Source organism: Sarcophilus harrisii, chromosome 6 (genome assembly GCF_902635505.1).
Source record: "Sarcophilus harrisii chromosome 6, mSarHar1.11, whole genome shotgun sequence".
Lineage (NCBI taxonomy): Eukaryota > Metazoa > Chordata > Mammalia > Dasyuromorphia > Dasyuridae > Sarcophilus > Sarcophilus harrisii.
Window position 1 is genome coordinate 139,989,746 of NC_045431.1, and position 26,284 is coordinate 140,016,029.

General features: G+C 33.7%; 1 protein-coding gene across 3 annotated transcripts in view; it reads left to right on the top strand.

The window, feature by feature from the left end:
• The window catches only part of BMPR1B (bone morphogenetic protein receptor type 1B), a 281,872-nt gene extending 255,847 nt beyond the window's left edge, over positions 1 to 26,025 (top strand). For all 3 annotated transcript variants that reach the window (XM_031942996.1, XM_031942995.1, XM_031942997.1), the window contains 4 exons: positions 2,128 to 2,425; positions 13,578 to 13,753; positions 22,694 to 22,824; positions 25,577 to 26,025. In XM_031942996.1, the coding sequence (XP_031798856.1) occupies positions 2,128 to 2,425; positions 13,578 to 13,753; positions 22,694 to 22,824; positions 25,577 to 25,702 (731 nt within the window). In that variant the 3' untranslated portion in view covers positions 25,703 to 26,025. The remainder of the gene's footprint in view (positions 1 to 2,127; positions 2,426 to 13,577; positions 13,754 to 22,693; positions 22,825 to 25,576) is intronic.
• Positions 26,026 to 26,284: the final 259 nt, after the last annotated feature.

Genomic DNA, 26,284 nt, shown 5'->3' on the forward strand with positions numbered 1-26,284 from the left:
AGTTAGGCAAGATTACACAAAATGTTTTTTTTTCTATGTTTTGGGGATTAATGATCTCAGTATGGGTATTTTCTTCATTAGTCTACATTATAATACATTCATCCCTTATCATAATAGAGAAGATCTCTTAGATGTGTGAATAGCTTCAGATTTCAAGGGTCCCATTATAGCACTTGATCTGAATATTTGTTTCCCTTTGCCCTCAGTATTTGACCAAATTATTCCCTTTCTCTGTGAAATAAATATCTTTGTGTTTTACATATCACTTCTCTTGCACAAACAAAAATTGGCATTTCCATTGGGTCCTATACAATTTTAATTCTTACGTGACTATGAGAATGTGGTATTTTGTGATTCACATCTATATAACAGCACTAGGAGAATATTGGTATTAAAAAGATAGGTTCTGAAGCATGGAATAACATAAAATCAATGGATTTCTAGGCAGTTTCCCAAATGAAATCCAGTCTGCTGTCTTCATGTTGAAAACAGGGCCCGGTTACACAGTGCAACATCAATTCCTGTCCAGAATGACTAGATAAACTATACATATACAATTCACAAGTTATTTCTAACATGAGTTCAATTCCTTCTTAGACATCTTAGATTAAATTAATCTGGCTCAAATTTTTCATAGAAAAAGTGTTTTTTACAAATGAATTATTTGTTTAGATGTTTGAATTCCTTCTAGTCCTTATTAGTGAATTTTTCTCCTATTCACAGAATTGCAAAATTTCAGAGACCATGCCTGAGAAAATCTCCCTGTCAATCTACTAACCCTTTCTTAAAAGAATTACAAGCAAGGAGGAATCCCCGTTTCATTTTTGGGAAACTTAATTCTTAGGAAATTTCTCTTCAAACTGAAATTTATATCTATTTAATTTTCATCCATCACTTTGTCTCTATGTTCTATGGCAAAGAAGAACAAATTTAATCTCTCTTTTACATGAATGCTCTTTTATTACTTAAGCACAGATATCGAATACTTAAAAACAGTTTATCCTGCCGATCGTATGCCTAAATTCACTTCCAAGTGATCAATGGGCTAAGCTTTCTGTTTCTTTTTTCAACCAGATTTCATATTTAATGAACTCTAAAGACATTCAACATCCCAGTTGCCCCACTCTAAATGCTCTCTAGTTTTTCACTGGTTATTAAAAAAAATGATGCTCAAATTTGCACATTTCTTCCATTATGGTATGATCAGGATAGAATACAATGTGACTATATAAAATGTTGTGTCTTAAAGTAGACTAAAATCAAATTATTTCTTGTTTGTCATGTTGCAGTGCAGATTCTATTTGAATATGCAATTCACTAAGAGCCCTACATGATTTTCCAATTTACTGCCTTTACACTATGAACTAAAGATAATTTTTATCAAATCACATAATATTAGATTTGATTCAGTCTTCCAACATGTTAAAATCCTTGTGAATCCTGACATCATCAAGCAGTGTTAGCTGTGCTTACCAGCAATGTGTTTTCTACTAATGTACTAAGAATGTCATCTAAATGTTTTTAACCTCTTATCATTGGTAAAACTGTTAAACAGAAGAGAACCAAGAATGGGTTCCTGGGGCACTCTACTAAAACCTTCCAAATTGACACTAAGCCATTAATAACTAAGTAATCTATGGATCCAGCCATTCAACAAATTACCTGATCTTTCTAATTGTACTATAATTTAGCACCCATCTCTTAATGTTTTCCACAAGAATATCAAAATTGCTAAAATTGATCCAAATTATACCCATAGCTTGCCCTTATTTTATAAGATTAGATTAATCAAGAACATGTCATACTAAAATGTGTTGACTCTTCTGTATGAATTAAGTAATTATGATAATATAAACAAATTGCCACATCCTAGAAAGAATTAATTGCACATGGTATATTTTACTTATTCTTTTTTTTAAATTTTAATTAGTTTTGCTTGGTATTATTAACTTAATAGTATTAGAGCTCTAATCAGGCACCAGAAATAGATGTGAAACAGAATTAACCCATGGCTCCTACTGATCTCAAACATTGTATTACTGGAAGAATAATAATAAAAATAATAAGAAAGTACTAATATTGAAACTTTTTCTTTCTTTCTTTCTTCTTTTTTCCTTTCATTTTTAGGCTTTATTGCTGCAGATATCAAAGGCACTGGGTCGTGGACCCAACTATACCTAATCACAGACTACCATGAGAATGGTTCCTTGTATGATTATCTGAAGTCTACTACCTTAGATACCAAAGCAATGTTAAAGTTGGCCTATTCTTCAGTCAGTGGCCTGTGCCACTTACATACAGAGATCTTTAGTACTCAAGGGAAACCCGCAATTGCACATCGTGATCTCAAAAGTAAGAATATCCTGGTGAAGAAAAATGGAGCATGCTGTATAGCTGATCTGGGATTGGCAGTTAAATTTATTAGGTTAGTATCAAAGCAGCTGAACAAGATTCTTACAGTGTTACACTTGAAAGGTACCTTAGAGATAATCTGCTTTAACCCCTTAGAGCAAGGGTGGGAACCTCCAGCCTGCAAATCATAGAAGGTCAGAGTAATCATTTCTGTAATCGATCTCAGACAATGATGAGATGAAAACTAGGTACAACAGCCTCTCACTTTTTGAGTTTTATAAGCTGACAATTTTGTATGACCTGAGAATGATGTTATAAATATTTAAATAGTTCTTGATTGAAAAAAAAAAAAAGTTCCCCACCTCTGTCTTAAAATATGGCTATTCAAAGGTCTCACAGTGAGTCTATGCAAGAATGTAGACTCTGTCCTCCTTTTGCTCTTCAGCTGGTAGGTATTCATTCCCATATATTGCATCTTGTTTGTTACAAATTGCACAAATTAGCAAATTTTTTCAGCACTTCCAGGAATAAAAATAAAGTTTTACAAACTTCCATATTTATTTAAAATAACTTTCTTTGCAACTGAAAAGGTTTTTGCGTCAGTGATATCTATCATTTTCATCACTTACCTGAATTATGGAGTAGAGTTACACTTAACTCCTCATCCTCCTTTTCCTCTTGTCACCAGATCACCTTGCTTTCAGGATCCTGCTGGGGACTAGCATGGAAAATGTGAAAAACATTCAAAAGAAAATTATGGCTATGGCTAAAAAGCTGAAAAAGTGAATTGAGGTTTCTAAGACAGTGGAAAGGTAACGGAGAAAAGACTTTTAAAAATTGTGAAAGTAAAGAAGAAATAGGATGAGAAAGATGTTTATAAGTGGCTTCCCAAAATTTCCATTATTCTTTTATGGGGTACTGTTGTGGTATGGGAGCCATCTGCCAGTGGCTACTGGAGGTCTGTACAATGTGAGAGGATGATGATACAAGGAAACTGAGAGGCAGTTGTGTTCTCTGACCTCTCTCCTCTTCCTACTTGCTTCAAATTTATTTCATTCCCAACCCACAAGAAACATCTGTGTTAGTAAAGGGTGCTTTGCAACTCCTTCAGATGTTATGATTCACAGCTGTGGAGGCTCTCAGAGAATTGACCTGTCCCTTCACTTAGACATGGTCCTTAACAGTGTACTATGGATTCATTATATGTCATCACATAGCTCAATACTCTAGGATTCAAGGGTGATAAATAAATGTCCTTTAACTGAATCAAACCTTCCTTCCAACACAGCAATCAATTTTGCAGAATAATACAAATTGATATACTATCATTATTGTTGTTTGAAGTATATGATATTGCTGTTGATTAACTGTGAGACTTTGATTAGCCATCTTTGAACCTTAGTTGTCTTCTCCATAAGATGAAGGGTTTGTACCAAATGATCTCTGGGATCTTTTTCAGTTCTAAACATTTTTTTCTGATTTAAAAAGTTGGGTGCAATTTTCAAACTTGTAGCCTTCTTATGTTTTCATTTACTTTTCTTTAATGCTTCAGCTTCTAAGGATGTTTGTTGTTTGCTTTTATGTTTCTACAAAAATAGACTTAGTAGCAACATATTGTATTAACTCCTTTTTCAGACTTTTGACCTTATTTATGTATTTTTTCTATGACAACTCATTCTTTAGCTTAATTTCACATTGGAAATACCAAGGAGATGTAGAGCAGCAGAGGAATAGACAATGTCTAAGATTTCTTAAACAGATTTTTTTTTTTTTAACCCACATTGGTTTCTTCATTCAATTCCTTAAAAATTATGTGGGTGGGTATTGATTTCCTACCAAACAGTTCTAATTTAGCTACATTTTTTATTCTTTCTAATGAAAGATATTTCTGTTAGAAGGAGCTAGGTGACAGAAGTGGAGAGAAAGCTAGCCCTGGAGTTAGAAGAACCTCAGTTCAAATCTCACCTAAGAAACTTAATCGTGTCTGGACAAATACCTTAACAGTTGTTTGCCTCAATTTTCTTGATTTAAAATAAGCATAATAAGGGTATTTACAAAAGAAAGTTGTTGTGAAGATTAAATGAGACACTTTAAGTGCTTTAGTACAGTGCCTGATTTAGAATAAACATTTGATTTGGCTTATTATCTTTTTTCCTTTTTTGTGTTGTTTTGAATTTTTCATATCAAACTTAGAAAGAAAAATATGGCTTTTAGATTCTTTGTTAACTTTCACTCTGGAGGCTGAATAAACAGAAGTCAATTCTGTATAACCAGAAAAAAAAAACAATTAATTTTTTTTAAAGGGTAAGATTTTGTTATGGTTCTTCCAGAGGATGATGTTGATGTTTCTTTCTTCTTACCTTCCCCAAATAGCATCATTATCAGACACTTACATCTTTTTAGGGAAAAAAAAAGCAAAACTGATATGACTTAGATTAGTTAGCCGTGAAAATTTTAAAATAATTTCAGTTATATAAACTCAATAGTGATGTATATGTTGTGTGCGTGTGTCTGTGTGTGATCATTATTAGAATCTGCTCTTACCTAAGAGAGAAACCATAGATTCTTAGATACCTTGAAGGTAATGATCTATGGACTGCACAAGACCAGATTTGACAACAAATTTAATGTATAGTATCACAATACTGAAGCCAGCAGGAATTTGTTAGGAAGGCAAGTCCAAATTCTTCATTTTTTATAGTTGACTTTCATTAGCATTACAAAGATTAAAATAGACAGTACCCCCTCTCAAGAGAGCCTACATCATCCTGGAGGGATGGTAGTAAGGGCATATTTGCCCAAAGACAAGCATAATGTCAGGTAGAGTGAATGGGTCATAGTGTCTTAGGAAAGTTTGAAGAGGAAGAGAATCCTTTGAACTGAGGTTATCACAAAGGCTTTCAAAGTGGTGAGCTAGTCTTTGAAGGAAGAGAAGGATTTTGACATAAGAAAAAAGGAAGGAAGTGCATTATGGACCTGGGACAATGTACAGAAATTGAAAGCCATATGTTGAGTTAGAGAGAAATCCTGGAAGTCAAGTTGGATGAAAAATGAGGGAAGCACTATGAAATGAGCCTCAGTGATTTATATTTTATGTTATATTCTTTTGCTCTTCCTTTTCTTTTCTAACCCTTCTCTCTTCTTTGAGTTCCATTTTTTTTTTTTTTGGTCTTCTTTCAATTTCACATTCCTTCTCTCTTAGCCTTTGTTCTTTTACATATCTGGGCCCCATATCTCCCACCCATCTGATTCTTTTTCTTTCTGCCTTCAGTTGTCCACAGTCAATATCTTAATTGCTCTTTTTGGATTTTAAAAGATTTAGCTTTGATGATTTTAGTTAGTCTTCATGACAATTTTGCCTTACTTGATAGGTCAGACTGAGTTAATGAAAACCTGAATAATAAAATATCTTTTCTGAAAACAAATTAAATTATAGCACTTAAATAGCACTTGCTTGCTAATAGAGAATATGATATATCACAAGTAGATATGAATCATGATATAAATGCCGCTCTAGGTATTTAATATTTTGTAAGGAAGTATGTGGCTCATGCAATTAATGTGCTTAGTAAAACTCTCCTTTGTTTCTTAAATATAGCTAAAATTTTCACTATGAAGGGTGTTTATGTCAGAATCAAGGTTATTACATTCTGACCTTGGAGTCAAGAGATTTGACTTAAATACCATCGTCTAGATTTAAGAGGTTTTTGAACATTGGTAAATCAGTTAACATCAACAACTCTGTTTCCTTATCTGCAATGGAAGAATAATAATACTTTTCATGACCTATATCACAGGGTTATTGTGAGAAAAATATTTTTTAGACCTAAAGTGTCATAGAAATTTTAAATATTATAATAGTAACACCATAAATTATTTGGATATAAAAATGTAATATTTAACAAATAGTTATTTACCATTTACTAGTGCAAAGTAGTTTTTGCATTAAAACTATTTATAGTCTAAAAAAAGAAGGAAGAAATTGCTGAATCTTAGTTATTAGTTCAATGGTTTTCTTTGAATTTTACTAATTTATCCTTTGCTTTTCAAGATTTTTAATTTAATTGTTTAACTGGGTATTTTTAGTTTGTTCTTTTTCTAGTTGTTGTTGTTGTTGTTGTTGTTGGTTCGTTGGTTTGTTTTGCATGTCCAAGAGAAAGTTCTGCACTTTCTCTATTTTATTACTGTAAGTAAGCATTCAGTGATACAATTTTTTCCTAAGTATTACTTTGTCTACATCTCATATATTTTGTTGTTTTCTTCCATGTTTCTATGATTTTTTAACTCATTCATTCTTTAGGATTAGATTACTTATTTTCCAATTAATTTTTAATTTCTCTTTTCTTGATCCTTTGTTAAAAGTAATTTTTATTGCATCATGATTTGAAAATGATGCATTTAGTATTTCTGTCTATTTCCACTTTTGGTAGTGAGATTTTTATGCTCTAATACATGGTCATTTTTTTGTGAAGGCACCATGTATTACTGAGGGGAAAAAAGGGGTTTATTTCCTTCTATCCCTATTCAATTTCTTCCCAATTTTAATATCTAACTTTTTTTAAAGTCTATTTACCTCCTTAACTTCTTTCTTGTTTATTTTGTATTTAAATCCATTTAGTTCTAAATGAGAAAGCTGAGGTCTCCCACTAGTATAGTTAAGAATTTGAGCCCCGAGTCATTTTCATGGTTTCCAAAAGGACACGTGGTACAGGGCCAGTCTGGACAGGTGCCTGCCATCTCCACCATGAAGCAACTTTCCTCTGCAAAGTACCTTCCCTTCAGCCTTGTCCTCTTGTGTGCGTTCTTTCACACAACTTGCTTAGCAGAAACACACAACTCTTCATCTGTTCCTTCTCCTGTATCAGACTCAACATTCATATCACAGCTCTAATCTAGATTTCTGCTTTAAAGCTGGCCCCTACTGTAAGTATGTAGTGAATGAAGATGGTTGGATTGCAGCAGCTATTGGCTGGATTCTCTGGTTTCTCATACTTATTTTGTCTGTGTGGGTAAACTCAGAAAGATAACACCTGAAGAATCCAAGTATATACAAGCATGAAATTTGGAACTCCTTGGGCCAGTTTATCAAATTCCTCTAGTTAACTAAATGAAAAAGGGGAAAATATATGCTTTTCATTTTTTTATTAAGACTTTTTATTTTCAGGACATATGCAAGGATGATTTTTCAACATTGCCCTTTGCAAAGCTTTGTGTTCCAGTTTATCCTCCCCGCCCCTTCTTCCTACCCTTCTTTCCTCAATGGTAGATAATCCAATATATCAACATGCTTTTTAAAAGGGAGAAGAAGGAAGAAATGTCCAATTTCAGCAAGGATAATAAGACTTTTATACTTAAGTTTCGAAGGGTTGTGATTTGGCCCTAATAGTTTTCCTCTTTATATAGTGTAATATCAGAATTATTTCCATTGAAACATTTGCAGAATTGAATCAACAGGAAGAATTTATGAAATACCAAGTTATGTTCCCAGCACCATCTTGAAAATCAAGGATAAAAAAAAAAGGAACAATCAATAGCCATTCCTAAATAAATAAGTGGTCAAAAGACACGGAACAACTTTTCCAAGAATTGCAAATTATAAATTACAGTAATTGAAATTTGGAAACTTCCTCAAAATCAGTAAGAGAATTCAAATTGTAGAACAACTCTGTGTTTTCATCTCTCACTCTGAAAACCAAGAAAACAAAAAGAATAGTTAATATTGGAGGGAAGAAACATCCATACACTCTTGGTAGAGCTGTGAATTGATCCATCCAGTTTGGTTATCTGTCTGAAATTATGCAAAAGTATGACATCACTGTTCATACCTTTTGACCTAATAAATCTTTCTACAAGATATATATTCAAAGAAGTCCCAAGATAAAAATGAATCGCAGCACTGTGGTAACCACAACTTCAACAAAAAACTGGAAACAAAGTGGATGCTCATTAGAGGGAATAAAACTAAACTAGCATATAAATATAATAATTACTGCTACAATAGAAAGGGAAAAAAACCAAGATTTTTCAGTTCTGAGTAACTGAGAAAGTAAAAAACAAGGTTCTAGAGAACAGTTTAGGGAACATATCTGTTTCTGACAAAAATGAGGGGGAGACATATTAAAGGAAAATGTATATATTATCAGATAATAGTTGCTATCAAATAATTTTCTTTAATTGTTTTTTTTCTTTGTTATAAAGAAGGATTAGATAGGGAACAGGGCAGGACAAGGGTATAGACCTAGGAAAAAATGTGATGTAAAAGCAAAAGGCATCAATAAAGAATATTTTTTAAAAGAAAAAAAAAAAGAATTTACTATTTGGTGCATATGTTTAATATTAACATTACTTCATTGTCTGTGAAGTTGCCATTTCTTTCCTTTTCACTTTTACTTAAATGTATTTATGTTTTGCTTTCTCTGAAATCCCCTACTTTTTTTTTTTTAACTGTAGCTGAAGCACAATAGATACTGCTTCAGCTGCTCACCTCTACTTTTTTCTTCAAATGTATTTCTTGTAAACAACATATGGTAGGGTTATGGTTTTTAATACTATTCTGCTATCTGCTTTTATTTTTATGGGTGAGTTTATCCCATTTACATTCATAGTTAGGATACTGAATATTTTTTCCATCCTGTTTTCTCCCTCTTTATGCCTTTCTCTCCTTCTCCCTTTTCTCTCACACTCCTTCCTATTTTACTCTATCCTTTCTTCCAGTCTTTTGCTTCTGAGCATTAAACTCACCCCCCTCCCCCCTGCCAATCTGCCCTTCCTTTTATCTTGGCTTCCTTTCCTCCAACTTCTCTTTAGAAGAAGATAGGTTTATATGCTCAATTGAGTATATATATTCCTTCTTTAAGCCAAATCATCTGAAAGTAAGGTTCAGTTGATGGCCAGTCTCCTCTCTTTTTTCCCTCCCCATAACAGATCTTTCACATCTCTTCACATGAGTTAATTTTTCCTATTTCACCTCTCCCTCCCCCTTCTTCCAATACAATCCTCTTTCTTACCATTTGATTATCACCCCAATAACTTATACCCACACCTTCTGCTTGTGTATAATCTTTCTAACTATTCTAATAGTGATACAGTTCTTAAGAAATTGCAAACTTCATCTTCTCATTGAGGGATGTAAACAATTTAAACTCTTTTGTTTTATCCTTCCTATTTACATTTTTAAGCTTCTCTTGAGTGTTGTATTTGAAAATCAAAATTTCTGTTTATTTTTATTTTTTTTTATTATGAGTACCTGAAAATCCTTTATTATCCTAAAATCCTACATAGCCATTTCCCTCTCTAAAGGATTATGCTCACTTTTATTAGGTATGTGATTTTTGGTTGTAATTTTAGCTCCTTTGCTATCAGGAATATCATATGGTTCCATCTGTATCTCTTTGATGTTTAAGTTATTTCTGTCTGGTGGCTTGTATTTTCTCCTTGACTGAGAGTTCTTTAATTTGGCCATAATATTCCTGGAGTTTTCATGTTGGGCATCTCTTTCAGGAGATATTCTTTCAATGTCTATTTTACCCTTTGGGCACTAGGAATTCAGGTAGTTTTCCTTAATAATTTTTGAAAGATCACCTCCAGGTTCATTCTTAATCATAGCTTTCGGGGGCTCTAATAATTCTTGAGTTTTCTCTTCTGTATCTATTTTCCAAATCTGGTGTTTTTCCAGTGAAATCACTCACATTTTCTCATTTTTTTCATTCTTTTATTTTGTTTGATTGTTTCTTGATATCTAATTGTTAATTTTTAGTTGCCCAATTCTGGTATTTCAGGGATTATTTTCTTCAATGAGAGTACTGTGCTTTCCAGTTGTTTGGAGGAAAATTTGGAAGAATACAGGCAACTCCCTTCCCTTTCTTCATCATTTTGGTTCTGCCTTTCCCCAGTTGTTTCCCTCTTAAGAAGCAAGTCTCTCAGTTGAAAGAAGACAAATGGGATACTCTTAGAGAATTTAAGTAATTAGAGTTACCTACCCTTGATTACATCTTTTTTTATTTTTACAAATCTTTAAAATATATATAAATTGGTTATTGAGTCCCCTATACATCCACTTTAATCCCAATGGATACATATTTTTCCTTTTTCTCAGAATTGTTTATTTGGTGTGTTCAGGATTTCATTTCCAAGAATTTCCCATACTAATTACACTGACCCTTATTATGTCAATAAGTTCTAATCTGTCTTTCTTGTACTCTTTGAAATATGTTTTGCCCAGGTCTTTGATATATTTTTCACTATGGCCATCTTTCTTCTCTGCTTTTATCACAAACTCTTTAGAAGAATGGTTACTTCTCTTCACCATTCTTGTAATTTCCAGTTTCTCTCTGATAATAGAGTCATATTCTGAGTAGAACTTCAGGACCTGTCATCTTTTAAAGAATGAAATTATCATTAAGCATTTCAAGAATTCATTGCTTTTAGCAGTCTAGAGAGAAAAAGTGATTCTTTTCCTATATCTCACAGGTAGGAAGCCAGAGTTCCTGGAATTCAGAGCGAAGGTAGTAGAAGACAGACAGATTTGCTCAAATTTGAATAATTAGTCCAATAAATGACTCCATCTACTCATCCTCTGTCAATATTTCAATACTGACACTAATAATATTTCTTTCTTCCTGGAATATATTCATTTTTCATCACTCTGCCAGCCAGAAAAAGACCAGAGTATTTGAAAAAGCTATTTTACTTGACTTTTCTTCATTTATATTTTAGTTTCTGTTGAAGCAAAGACATTCCTTTCTAGTTTATTTGCTCAAACTGATGAATATTCAAAAAAACCCGATGGTATATAATTAGAAATAGCTATTTACATTGGAAATTTAAGAAAGTTGAAACTTTTGATGGGAAATTGATTTTAAAAATGTTTTAGGAATAAACCTTTTTAGGGGATTTTAAAATATAAATAGAGACAAAGAGTTCTGACTTAAGTAGACATTATCAATAGATAGAAAAATTCAGATATAAAACTTTTGTTGACTTTAAAAATTGCATACAGATTCATGTTTTTATTTCTAAAAGTACAAGATCGAATGAATGAGATTGTCTTTGGAATTTCTTTTATAAATCTATATAAATGAGAAGTTTTTGTAAGGGTCAGTGTTGAAAATTACCCATGCATATGTTTTGTCAATAAAAAGCTATAATAAAAAAAAAAGATATTGAATAAAAAAGAAAAAAATAAATCTATATAAATTTTATGATTTAGGCCTATTTGATCTTCTTTCCTTTACTATCCACTTCAGGGGCTTCCTAGTGCCTCCTGGATAAAGTTGAAACCTTTTAGTGTGGTATTATATTCTGCACCTTTCCAGGCATATATCATTTCTCTCTACTGTGCACTCTGTACTATAGTCCAAAGAAATGTATATCCTCCACGTGTCCTCTCATTTCCTCCCTTTGGCTCTTTGCTCCATTTGTTATGCCTAGAAGCTGTGTTCTTCTTTGTCAACTCTCCCTTCATTGAAATCCCATCTATACTTTAAAGAAATTACCTCTGTGAAAAACTTTCCTAAGTCCTAGGGAAGTACTTGAAAAGCATTCTTCATGCCCTTGCATAGTATCACTTTTAAACTGTATATATCTATTTATTAACTCATGTCTATGGAGTTCAAACTGTGACAACCTTGAGGACCTTAAAAGGCCAAGTTGAATCAGCTTCCAGTGCAAGGTATTGCAATTGTTTGGGTTCTGATTGATTCAGAGTGAATGTAAATAATGGTCAGTTCTAGTTTTAATCACAGAGTCTTCCCTTCCCAGATGTATGCATAAATGTATGTATTTATTTTTTGACTAGGTGAAAGAATCCATTCTTTGCCTCAATTGCTACCTAGTCTTAATCACTGAATGGGTATGGCCTTAGTAAAACTGAGACCTGTTGAAGACCTTAGCTTAAAAAGCCCAGAGGCTCCAATTGCTTCCAGGGCCATCTTCAATCATCTTGATCCATATCTGGTCACTGGATAAAGATGGCTCTGGAGGAGAAACTGAGGCAGGGGAATTTGCATTTGAATGCTCTCACTTAAATCCATTAGACTTGTATGGCCTTGCATCACCTCCCTGATGTCATGGTACTCTTTGAGAACAAAGGACAAACAACAGCAAGATATTCAGTGACAGATTCTGTTAGTTATTTGAGAACCAGCCTAGCAAAGTTTGGAAAAAGATATAACAAAGACTGAATTGCATTATGGAAATTGAATGCAGTCAGGAACCTAGATCCTAGTCTCAGTTCTGCCTAAATCAAGATTATATACTGAACAAGTCACTAATTTTTTTTTCTCTTAATACTTCCCTTTTCTGTAAAAATGAAAGGACTGGACCAGTTGAAAATCGGAGTCTTGCATTGTAAAATTCTAGAATTGGAGGAGATCTGGACCTTCTTCTCAGACTTACTTCTCCTGATTTTTGGAAGAAGTAGATTTTTGTTGTTGTTTTTTTAAGTTCTCTTTTAATAGCAAATCTTCTAAATGGCGAATCTGAGAAAAAGTCTGTTTTTAAACATTTAATGAATTTTTGTTAGTTACCAACTGCATTAGTTTAATGCTAATGAAATCCCAAATGTTACCAGCTCTATTCCTGTTGAATCTCATTTTCTTTCTGTGCCTGAATTTAAATACTTCATATAGCCTCAGCCAAGTAAGCCTTTCAAAGCAGAGTCCTTCATGGCTCTTTTCAACAATGAGATGATTCAGGCCAGTTCCAATGATCTTGTGATGATGAGAGCCATCTACACCCAGAGAGAGGACTGTGGGAACTGAGGGTGGATCACTCTTTTCACTCTTATGGTCATTGTTGTTTTCTTGCATTTGTTTTCTTTCTCTTTTTTTATTTTTTTACTTGATTTTTCTTGTGCAGCAAGATAATTATATAAATATGTGTGCATATGTTGGATTTAACATGTATTTTTACCATGTTTAACATATATTGAATTATTTGCCATCTAGAAAAGTGGCTGGGGGGAAGAAGGCAAACTGGAATACAAGGTTTTTCAAGGTTCAATGTTGAAAAGTTGTCCTTGCATGTGTTTGCATATGTTTTAGTTTGAAAACTAAAAGCTTTAACTAAAAAAAAAAAAATTTAAAGCAGAGTCTTTGTTCACATTTTATACATTTTCCCCTCGAGAATGTTTTATTATAGTACTTTTTGAGCTTGCTCTTCCTGTAAGTTGATTTTGCTAGTGTTTTTCTTCTGTGTGGATGAAAATGCCGTGCTTTTCCCCTCAGTGACACCAATGAAGTAGACATCCCATCCAACACTCGAGTTGGCACCAAACGTTATATGCCACCGGAGGTGCTAGATGAGACTTTGAATCGGAACCACTTCCAGTCCTACATCATGGCAGATATGTACAGTTTTGGCCTTATTCTGTGGGAAATTGCCCGGAGATGTGTTTCTGGTGGTAAGTAACTACAGTGTTGTTGGAAAGTTAGAGCCTGAGTTCCCCAAAAGAGAATCCTTAGAGTTGAACACTGAATTTATCTCCACTTGTTATGTCACAGTTCTCAGTTTCTCTAATTATTCTGACCCAATCCTGACTCAGTTTCTCTTCTTTTCAAAGCTCCCCGCCCTCTTTATCAGAATACTTGATAAGGATAAAAGATCTTACATTTTAGAATACCAGAATGCCTGTCCCCATCCCAAGCTATCAGAATATCAGATACCATCTTATCAAGATGGATCCCCCCACGTCCGGGGTGCCTCCCCCCACGTCCGGGGTGCCTCCCCCCATTATGTCGTCCTAATCTCCTCCCACCTTGTCAGAGCCCCGTTCCCACTTTCAGCACCCTGACTCCGCCCTGCCTCAGGATACCCCCTGTGTCTGAGCTATGTGTATATAAGTCATTGGGAACTCACATTGTTTGCTGGATTCTTGGAGACAATTGTCGCATCCAGCTCATTCATTCAAACCATGGATCCATTTGGTCCCAGTAAATCTCTCCCTTTAAATAAATTATCAAACACTCTCTAATCTCTATCTTGCCTCAATTTCTCTGGCATTACACACTAGCTTTCACCCTATGCTAGATATAAGTTTCTTCTTTGAGCTTTCTAGGGACTAGATAGTTCCTAGTTCATTACTTTATTTTATATAGAAAACACCCAAGGGAGAAATTTTCCAACACAAGTCAATAACTGCTTTGCAGTCTACAATTTTATAAACAGAACTGAATAGAGCAGGTTACATGACTTATTCATTATCACAAAGCCAGGATATTTCAGGGCAATATCATTTTGTAGATATCTCAAGAGGTATCACCTATGTCTGATGTAATAACTACCTAACAGATCTCACTAAGTGAAGACATTGCAACTCAACAAGCTTCCTTTGTTTTCAGTGGCCCAACTAGAAAAAAAAAAAAAAAAAGCTTCTGGGGATAGCTTAAATGGCACAGTACATATAGCACTGGTCCTGTGATATGGAGGACCTGAGTTCAAATCCAGTCTCAGCTACTTAATACTTCTTACCTGTATGACTTGGCAAGTCACTTAACCTCAATCACTTCTCCAAAATAAATAAATAAAAAGAATGACTTCTTGTTCTGCTATTACAGATTCTTCACAACCTTGCTTCTTCTGGATGCCAGATTGCACTGATTATTTGTTCCTTAACAATGATTAAATAATAATAATGATTAAATAATTATTAATGAGTAATTATTATTAATGATTAAATAATAATAATCCTTGATGACTGCTCCCCCTTGGTTTTCTTGCTATCTGTGTTCTACTTCTCAATCTCTTTTGCTAGTTCTTTATCGAGGTCACGACCACTGGCTGACAGTGTTCCTCAAAAATTTTGTCCTGGGCTTTGTATTCCTTTTTCCCTGTTCTTTTCCATTTGGTATCCTCATCAACTTCTCTAGATTCAGTGATCATCTCTGGGTAGTTGACTCCCAGATCTATTTATTCAAGCTTAATCACTAATACTTTGGGGGCATTGCAAAGTGAATAGCCCCTGTTGTGAGATTTTAAAGTTTGAATTAGCTATTACAAATGACGCATGTGTTTTAGAGGCCAAATATAAAAGAACTTTAATAATAATAACTAAAAGCAGCAAAGAATAGGCCTTTCGCAATAACAAAACTAGCATATAAGGATAATAACTAAACATACTACAATTATTAATATAATAATCAGGATAGAAGAAAAGAGAGAAAAAACATCACCAATTTGGGGGAGCACTAACTCTGATTCACTGTGGCTGGGAGATCCTGTGTTCAGCCTATGAATCCCAAACTGGGAATTTTTCCAAAGCAGAGCGTCCTCTCCATGGATGAGACTCCAATGAGCCATCTCAGAACAGGGGCTTTTATGGATTACAGACAAAGAAGGCTTTGGGCTATGGATGGACCAAGGGCTTTGGGCTTCTGCTCACCTTCTTGGCTATTGACCAGGGGAATACAGATGTGTTAGCTCATCAGGGAGATAACCATGAGGGGCTGCAAGGTTGTAATTAATAAATGACTACATGGGAGATTAGCCATTTCTCCCAAGTACTGTCCTTGAGTTTTAGGAGGGGCTAGTTCCTGCAACATAGATAAGCAGCCAATGCATACATGATACATTCCTTGAGAAGTCAAAGTGAACTTTCCTTGAGAAGTCAATAAAGGACAAAGTGAACTTTCCTTGAGAATTCAACTAAAGGACAGATTGAACTTACTCAGGAATAGGGAATATTCCTTCAGCCCCTTACACTCATTATATATAAAGCAATACTCATGATCTTTCCCCCCATTTTTGACTACTGAAATTCACAATTGTGTTGTTTTTTTTAACTCAGTCATTGACAGCATCTTATAGTTTTCTTAACTACAAAATCTCTTACATATATCCCCTTCTCTCCAGTTATATGGCTACCTTCCTCTAGGCCCTTACCATATCTCTTCTGAACTTTTCCAATAGGTTTCTAAGATAGATAAACAGACAATTTCTTTTAAATCTCACAACAACCAGTAGGATAGATAATACAGGTATTATTTTGCACATTTGAAAGGAATAAGGTCACAGAAATAGAAAGTGGTAGAGACCTTAATGAAACTCAGGACCTATGACTCTTTTTTTCCCTTTTTTTCCACCTACTAGTCTGGTTCTTAAACAAAAGGTAGGCTATCCCACACCCTTTATATAAGGACCAGCCTATTACATCATGAAATCTGTCTCACAATCTCTTGCATCCCATTGCTTCTTATTCTTGGACTATAGCTAAATATGACATGTGCCTGAGAGAATCACAGAAAAGACCTGACAATTTTAATTCTATTGGAGTAAGCTTTGGAAAGCATTTGGGATTTCAAGAGCCAGAGAGATAAGTAAAGAATGCATTCCTGACTTGGACAGTCTGTGCAAAGGCAGGTCTCCTGACTTCAGATGTGACACTCTTTTTTTATACTCCATTAAGCTTGTGATAATGGGAAAGTCATTCTTAGAGTCTGTATTTTTCAGTCAGTCAATAAAAAAGCATTTATTATATTCTGCTGTGCTAGAGGAAAAAGGAAAAGCAAAAACATACGTTTAAAGAGTTGGCAATACTTGACTGACAAGTACTGTCAACTTGTCCTGGCAGCTTGAGGATAAAATAAAGAACATAAGTAAATTTAAACTATCAATTATCATTATTATAATTATCATCCTACTATAATTAACATCACCCTGGCCAGCAATTTGAATAAAGTGCTGGCCTTGGATTCAGAAGGACCTGAGTTCAAATCTGGTCTTAGCCACTTACTAGTTTTGTGACTATGGACAAGTCATTTATCCTTATTTACCTCAATTTTTCTCTAACATGAGCTGGAGAAGGAAATAACAAACTATTCCAGCATCTTTGACAAGAAAATCCCAAATGGGGTCCCAGAAAGTTGGACATGATTTATGTTAGTCACATATCTTCTGTACTTTGGTTTCTTCATATTAAAATAAAAAGCTCAGATGAACTCTTATGGTCCTTTCCATGATTCTAATATGTTATATTTATATGAAGTAGATTGTAAATCCCTCAAGGGTCAAACTTCTTTATATGCCCAGGGCCAACCACTATCACAGATTCTCCTTCCCCATAAATGTTGTTCAGTCTGTTGCTGCTGCTTGATTTTGTTCCATCTGTTGTGCGAAATATTCACATTTATTTTTCTTAAAAAAAAAAAAAAAGAAACTACAAACAATTTAATTTTCATTCACATATAGTTTTAGTCAGAGTAAATCTCATTTGATTCTTATATCTACTTCATAAATGCAGGTGAAGTTAGTGCTTTAGGTATTTTTATTATTTGCATTTTAAAGATGAAGAAATTGAAGTTTTAAAAAGTTATGTAACTTATCCACAAAAATACAACTTTATAAAATCATATTCACATCCTGGTTTTAAGGCCAGTGATATTTCTACTACACAGTGATGCTTCAGAAATCTATAGATTTAAATGACTAATGTTTTGATTTAAAATGATATTTGAAATATAAGCGTGAAATAAATTACATATTAGAAGAATCTAAAAATTGATTAGGAAGTTGGAATAAAATTATAATGAAATTTGTTTAGAGATTTTAAATGCACTATTTATTTTTACAGAACTTCATTTTCATTTGTAATAAAGAAGCATAGCTTAGCAAACAAACTTAAACATATACCATATCTCGTATTCTTCTTTCTGTCCCCAGAGTCTATCATTTCTCTCCCTAGAACAATCTTGGAATCAAGTTTGCTCATTTGGATCAGGGTTGTAAATATATAAATGGTATTTACTTTTGTGATGGTGATCATTGCATTCAATCACCTCTTCCTAGTTCTGCTTTTTTTCATTTTACATAAATTTTTCACTTTTTCTCCGAATTCTTCGAATTCATCATTTATTGCCAAGGAATAATATTTCAGTATTCATTTCACAAATTCTTTAGCCATTCCCCAATTGATATGTACTGAATCTATTTCTATTTTTTTGCTATCACAAATAACACTGCTACAAATAATTTTTAATATATTTACAATCCTTTCTATCTTTGATCTCTCAAAGATAGTACTGCTAAGTCAAAAGATGTGAACAATATATTTACTTTTCGTGCATGGTTCCAAATTGCTTTACAGAGTGGTTTGATCAATTCATAAATCTACCACACCAATCTTTCCACAGAAAACATTAGTTTCATCTTTTACCATCTTTTCCAATTTACAGGGTGTGAGTATTAGTTATTGAAGCATTTTAAATATATGGTTGATGATATATGCACATTTCTTTTTCTGAAAACTGCTTGTTCATATATTATGTTTTGGGGGCCAAGTTTTCTTCTCAGAAATACCATTGAATGATATTTAAATGTTTGATACTTTCATTTTGGTTGGCTGTGTACTTTCCTCTATTAGGATTAATATAAGAGTTTAACTTCATTACAAAGATTTGCACACCTTGGAGTGGTACAATTAAAGTCATACATAGTGCCTAATAATTGCACTAGGGTATTAATTTTTATGAGCTCTTTGAAAGGAAAAATATTTTCTCTTGAAGTAGATACAGAATAATGTATAAGCAGAAGGTTAATATATGTTTTGTTCCCCGACCAGATACTGAACAAGTATTCACTCTTCAAGAAAAAGCTAAAATATAAAACTGATTACTTTTCCTTTCATTTTGTGTTTTTCAAAAGCATATATAATTATATCAATCCTCAAGGCTCTCTATCTGTTAAATCCTCAAAGTTCCATAATAGTCATCTTTATGCTGTCTCCAGATGAGAGGGGGGCTGAGACTCCTCCCTCATCCAAAGGGTCACCACAGCTTATCTTCCTTGTTCAAACATCATCCAGATAGAAAGGAAGAAGAAATTCATTTTGGTAATTTACTAGCTTTTGAACACATTCTAGTTTCAGTTCAGTAGCCAGATATGTAACTTTAACACCTTGTAACTAATGACAGAAAATCCAAAGTCACCAGTCATACTTAACTACTTGTGTTTATAAGAGTGAGGTTTTTTGACCATTCCCAGTCAGCTTTGTTACAGTCCATGCAAACCTCAGATATGGCAGCTAAGGGCAAATGCTTTGTAATATAAACTAATCTGTAAAATCCTAAGGAGGGAAAGGGAGAGGATAATGAGAAATAACACTTTGTAAAACAACAGGAGCAATGGAAGGATAAACAAGTTCACAGAAAGCTTAGAGAGAAGCCCAATTAAAGTAGTTTATTACAAGATTACTTAAAGATGATGCTAGGAAGAGGTCAAAAACAGATGAAAATTTCTAGAGATTTCTACAAGAAGATTTTTTTCCATATTATAGTATAATACAATGTTTATACTCAGCCTTTCAGTGCTCATTATGTAAGGAAGTAAAAATGGTATTGAATAAAGATAGGAAAAGGTAATAGGACTAAACAAAAGGGAGATCTGTGTAGAGGAAACCCAATTTGAGGGTATTAAGTCTGAGAAGAATTCATCCTTCCTAGGGTCCTAGTCAATCATTTTGTGAACAGGCACTCATCAGAATCCAGTGAGAAAAATTCTCAATCCTCTCAGCAAGGCATAAGAGGATTAGCCCATACTGTCATTGAAATGTACATATGATATTGTATTTAACTTGTACTTTTTACATATTTAACATGTATTGGTCAATCTGCTAATAGAGATAGCAGAAGGAGGGGAAAAGTTGGAACAAAAGGTTTTGCAATTGTCAGTCCTGAAAAATTACCCATGCATATATCTTGTAAATAAAAAGCTATAATAAAACAAATAAAAAAAGAAATGTACATATGAGATGCTCCCAAACAAAAATCTACATTGTATAACTTCATTGAATTAGTCATGAAGCTTATAAAACTGGTTAGAGAACTCCCTGATTAATTCTTCTTAAATATCAGTTCTTGTCCTTTTTTGGTGCCATGGAGCCCTTTGACAATCTGGTAAAATTTCTTTGGAACCTTTCTCAGAAAAACGTTTTTAAGTGCATAAAATAAAATACATAGAATAAAAAGGGAACTAATTGTATAAAAATAGTTATGAACTAGGGGAGGGAGGGAGAAAAATTTAGGATACAATGTTTTGCAAGGGTGAATATTGAAAACTATCTGCAAATATTTTGAAAATAAAAAGCTATTAGATTAAAAAAAGAAAATACAAGAAAAATACTTATCAAAGCATATATTTTTTTTAATTCTTAGACTTCAGATTATGTATATGTATTTTGTAAAAGACATAAGTAATTATGCAAGAGGTAATGGAAAAGTAGATACGTTCCCCTGGTACCCTTCAGCCCCTGTGAAGGATTTACAGTGTGGGTTCATTATGACTTCATCATTAGAGAGAGGATCCAAAGCAATGAGTACATGGAAGTATTAAAGAATTATTTTTCTAGTAATGGAATGCATGGCATAAGTAGATAGATAGCCTTTCTATGTTCCTACTGTTCCTGTTCTGATGCTTTAAGCTGTATGATTCTAGATAAGACAGAGCCTCTCACTCCTCCTCTGGCAGAGGTATCAAATATTTAATATTTAATTGTAATAATTATTATTTACATATGATTATATATTATGTAATATAATTTAATACAATTATTTAATAAACAAAAGGAAAAGCACAATGAAATATAGATGACGTTACATTTAAAATTTACAATTTAAAAATTATAGCAGCATCTGACATCTTTCTCTGTGGTTGTGTGCCCCTCAGACCTTCCCTTTTCTCTCTGTTTGACCTCCCTACTCTGAGGTAAGCCTCAAAAGACTCTGAGTTGTAGGTGAGTTAGTCTGAATCAGCAATGGAACTTTCTGCCTCAAAAGTTCTCTACCAATGAAATCATATGTCTGCATTTTTTAAAAAAATGATTCTAGTAGAATAATCTTGGCCTCTAGGATAATGGCAAGAACATTTCTTTCAAATGACAGTACTGTATTATTTGCAATAGGGTGTAAGGACTATTCAAGATTTTCTGTATAAATATTAATAGAAAATGTTGTTAAAAGGACAGACTTTGCTGTGATTATGACAAGAAGCTACACCAAAAATATTGTTGAGCAGAGAACAAGCCACCTGTTCTTTCTAAGCACACTTGAGTTGGAAAACAAATGAAAAAGAGAAGAACCCATAGCAGGCAGATTTGAATTATCTTCAAATCTCTGTTTGTTTTTTGTTTTGTTTTGTTCTGTTTTTACTTCAGCATGTTTTATAATGAGGAGAATCTAATCTTGTCTCATGTTGACTACTTTCTGAAATGGCATGAAATCCTTACTCTTAGAGTTATAATAGAGATAGCTTCACACTTTTTCATGAATTTAGAATTTATTGGATCAAATTTTAATCATGGCATAATTGAACTCCCATCATGCAGATAGTCATTCAATAGCCCCAGAAGTAATGTTGAAGTCCCTTTCTTCTTTTAAGGTTCAGTTCAGGTGGTACTTGTTCTAGGAAACCATTCTTTTTTAAAATTTTTGTTCTTACTTTCTTAAAAACCCTTTCTCTTGGACTAGCCTTCATCCCACTTACCACTGCATGCCATGTATTGTTTATATGATTTTTCTTCTCCAAAGATTACTAATAGAGGGTATTAATAACAGGATTTGATGCTATCTTTGAGCACTCCTAAAATCTAATAAAATTTTTTGAATTTTTTTTCTTTTGCTGAGGCAATTGGGGTTAAGTGACTTGCCCAGGGTCACACCGCTAGGAAGTATTAAATGCCTGAGGTCAGATTTGAACTCAGGTCCTCCTGACTTCAGGGCTGATGCTCTATCCACTGCACCACCTAGTTTTCTCAAATATAATAAATATTGAATGAAATGGAGTGCAGTTTTGAACTTCATAGTTACTGCAATTCAACACATTTTACAATGTAATAATTTACAATTAATTTCATCATTAAATTGAAGCATTAGAGAAGGCCTAATAATATGTGGTGATGTTTCTTTGGAAACATAGTTAATCTTTTTTGAAGTGCTAAAGAATACTTTATTTTTTTAAATAAATGATGTAAACTGTTTACCTCACTTTTATTTACATCACTTAAATTTGTGCTAGACAGGTCATTATAATGAATAGTAATCTGGTCTTGAATTATGAAGACATGGGTTCAAGAACTACCTCTGACACACATTGGCTTTATGCCCCTGGGCAAGTCACTTAAATTCTTAGTGACTCAGGCAACTTTCTAAGACTAGAATTGTAAGGCAGTTGTAAGACCCTTACCCTGAATTCTCTGCATTAATAAAATTAAAACTACACATCTGCCCCTCTCCAAGAAAAATGTCAGAATGTGGGTAGTTAATATTGATAATTATCATTTTGATAAGAGTTTAAGTCTTTCCCCCTCTCTTTTCATAGTTATATAACTAAACAAAAGTCTTTTTTTTCCTCCTAGGAATAGTAGAAGAATACCAACTGCCTTACCATGATCTGGTACCTAGTGATCCCTCCTATGAAGATATGAGGGAGATTGTATGCATCAAAAAACTCCGACCATCCTTTCCTAACAGGTGGAGTAGTGACGAGGTATGGAAAGAAGGTCCACTTTCAGTGAGGAACCCGAGTAACATCTGGCTAATTTTGTGCATAACAGCTTTTTGTTGACATACAAATTCTCTTTATTTTTTTACTATCTATTTCTCAGATATTTTTACTGTCTATATTACCAGTAAATGTAAAGATAATTTTAAAAATTCATTTTTGTAAGATTTTGAGTTCCAAATTTTTCTTCCTCTCTTCCTTGAAACCTCCTCTATCCCCAGGATAGCAAGCAATCTGTTATAAATTAAACATGTAAACATTTTTAAATATATTTCCACATTTGTCATGTTGTGCAAGGGAAAAAAAAAAACAGGCTAAAAGGCCAAAAAAACAAGAAAAAGAAGAAGCAAACAACAAAGGTGAAAATGTTACACTTTGATCCACATTCAGTCTCCATAATCCTTTCTCCAGATCTGGATGGCATTTTCCAACTCAAGTCTGTTGAAATTGTCTCGAATTACTCTTTGCTGAGAAAAACCAAATCCATCACAGTTGATCATCACATGATCTTGCTGTTATTGTGAACCATGTTTTCTTTGTTCTGCTCACAATGCTTCTTTTTAAAAGAAATATTGGTAATGGAATGGAGCAAAGAGACTTATAGAGAGCCAAAGTCTGCAGTATTGACTGTTTACTTTTCCGAAGATAATGTTGCTCTTTCTCAGAGATATCTCAGAGACAGGTTACATCACTGCTAACTAAGGCTGACATTTTAATTTTTATATCTTGTCAGCTACATCAATGTTATTTCCATGAGTAATTTTTTACTATATTGATTTTATTGATGATTCTGTCCCCATCCTCATACACAGAGTTATTTTCCCCATTTCTGTGATCCAAGAGATCAACTTGCTAACAGATGAAGTTTCATATTAATCTCATAGATATTCAGAAACAAATTCAAAAGCAGTATGGTATACATGACATTTGAAAGTATAAGAAATAGTGTAATGCCGGAGAAACTGAGCAAGATAGAGATCAGAGAGTATTTAATAATTTATTAAAATGGGAGAGATTTACTGGGACAAAAATGGATCCATGGTTTGGTCCCAGGGCTGAATGAGACTATTGTCTCAAAGAATCCAACAGTGAATGTCAGATACAAAATTCTTTTATAGGGTAACAAGAACAATGACATAATGGAGGAGCTACCTGAATGGGGATGACCTAATGGGGGAAGCACCTAGGATGACATGATGGGAGGTACTGGAGAGGTTCCTGATAATCTTTATCCCATTAAGAGGGAAAGGTTATAACCTGAGGCGGAGTAACTAAACAGGACAATTAGGGAAACTAGGTCAGGACATTAAAAGAGAACTATGGCATAACAACAGACTAGGTTGTCATTTTAAAAAATGCTATAATGTACTTTTGTTAGCAATATGATATGGGAAAGTATTGTCACAAAGTGAATTAGCTGAGTGGAGAAGAAATGAATTCTCAAAGGTATTTCAGTAGAGGCAGGATGGCCCCTTATCAGGTACATTAATATGTGAATTCCTTTCCAGTATTGATTGGATCAGATGGCCACTAAGCTCCCTTCTGTCTCTCAGGTCCTATGATTCTGAAAGATTCAGTAAGATTGAAAGTACAACTATGTCAATCAGATCTGAAAACTGACAGAGGAAAAGGAAGGAAAGGGAGATAAGACAAGTTCATTTTTTCATTTAGCATGAATAGTTTCATAAAAGCTGTTTTATGTAATTTTGGTTATATCATTCCTCTACTTTTCATATGCCAGTATTCACTTTTCTTGACTCTACCTGATTGCATTGTCATTTTGTCTTCCTAACCCAAGTCCATCATGATGGTACCATTGGATACTTAAAACACACTAATATGAATCCTTGTACATTTGCATATATGTGTGTATCTAGATAGTAGACATAGGAAAAAACACTTATGATTCTTAAGGGAAAAACATGATTGCATCTTTGTTCTGTTTGGTTTTTATTAAATAACTTATATATTCCTTTTTCCATCATGGCAAGATACTTGTGTAAAGATTCAGAAAAATATAGTGATATTCACAGTTTCCAAATGGGTCTTAGATAAAGTCTGGGAAAAGCAATGAATTCAAAATCATGGAATTTTGAAGTTAAAAGAGATTTCCATTGGCAGCTGGTCCAACCCAGACCCCTAAAAGAACATCCCACTACAACACATCAATAAATGGCCATCCAGGCATTTTAAAGTCTTCCACCAAGGATTTCTAATGTAGTGAGAAGACTAATAACTGAAATACAACATATAAGCACATAAGACCATGCTTGTGATTCTAGGAAGAGGTCATTAATCTTGTTAAATAATAAAATTTATCGTGGTTATTTTAGCAGGCAACTGTAATTTGGGAATTAGCTTCCTTCTTTGTATCATATTAAATTAAAAAAAAAAAGAGTTAAACTTACAAAATGTTATAAACAGTCTGGTAGTATGCCATTGAACCAGACAAATCCCCTGAATATTTTTATATTTGTTTAACACTGCGTTATAAAGCCAAAATGCTGTAGGCAGCAAAACCACCTGTCTAGATCTATCACAACATGAATGACATGAAAGCTGTGCTTTAATCCTTTAATCTTGAATCAAAATGGGACTGAGGATTTTTGTACTTATACAGTTTAAAGAAGAAGTATCTTTTTTTCTACTCAAACTTCAAAGATTCCAAAAAGTAATGCTGTTGATGATAGCATATTCTCCTAATTGGACTCTAATGTTCCCATTTCTTTCTATACAGTGTCTACGGCAGATGGGGAAACTCATGACAGAATGCTGGGCCCACAATCCTGCATCCCGACTCACAGCCCTTCGGGTTAAGAAAACACTTGCCAAAATGTCAGAGTCACAGGACATTAAACTCTGATTGAAGGGAGAAAGTAAACATCTGGAGATAGTCAACATATTTTTTTTTTTCCTTTTGTTGGCAAAGAAGAAGATGTTAAAGATGTTTCCATAGTAGCAATCTGGAATGACATCCTGCTCCTGAGTGGGATCAGGCCACTTGCTCTCAGGGAAAACCCTGGACAAAGAGTGACATTGCCAATCACAGGCTCAAAGAGCCCGTATGCAGGAAGGGAAGACCACTTAGGTAACTGATACAAAAATGATGCATGTTGCTTTCTGTGAAAGCCTTGTATTTGGGGATTTTTAAAGAAAAAATAATTTTTTTTCAAAATAAAACACAATTTAAATATATATTGTTGTAGTCAAAAACAAAACACAAAATACAACTACCCAAAAAATGGTACCTGAAGGGAAAAACAGAATTACTTTCTTTTTTATTTGTGAGAATATAACATTCCAAGCAAAACTAAAGATAGTCTGTGATGTTTGAGAAGTTGTAATATCTTAAAAATCACCTGTCTCCTGCTACAAAGATCACTTTGCTTAGTGTTAGATGTGAGAGTTCTTGCAGAGATCAGCACCCTGTTAGCTTTATCACCAG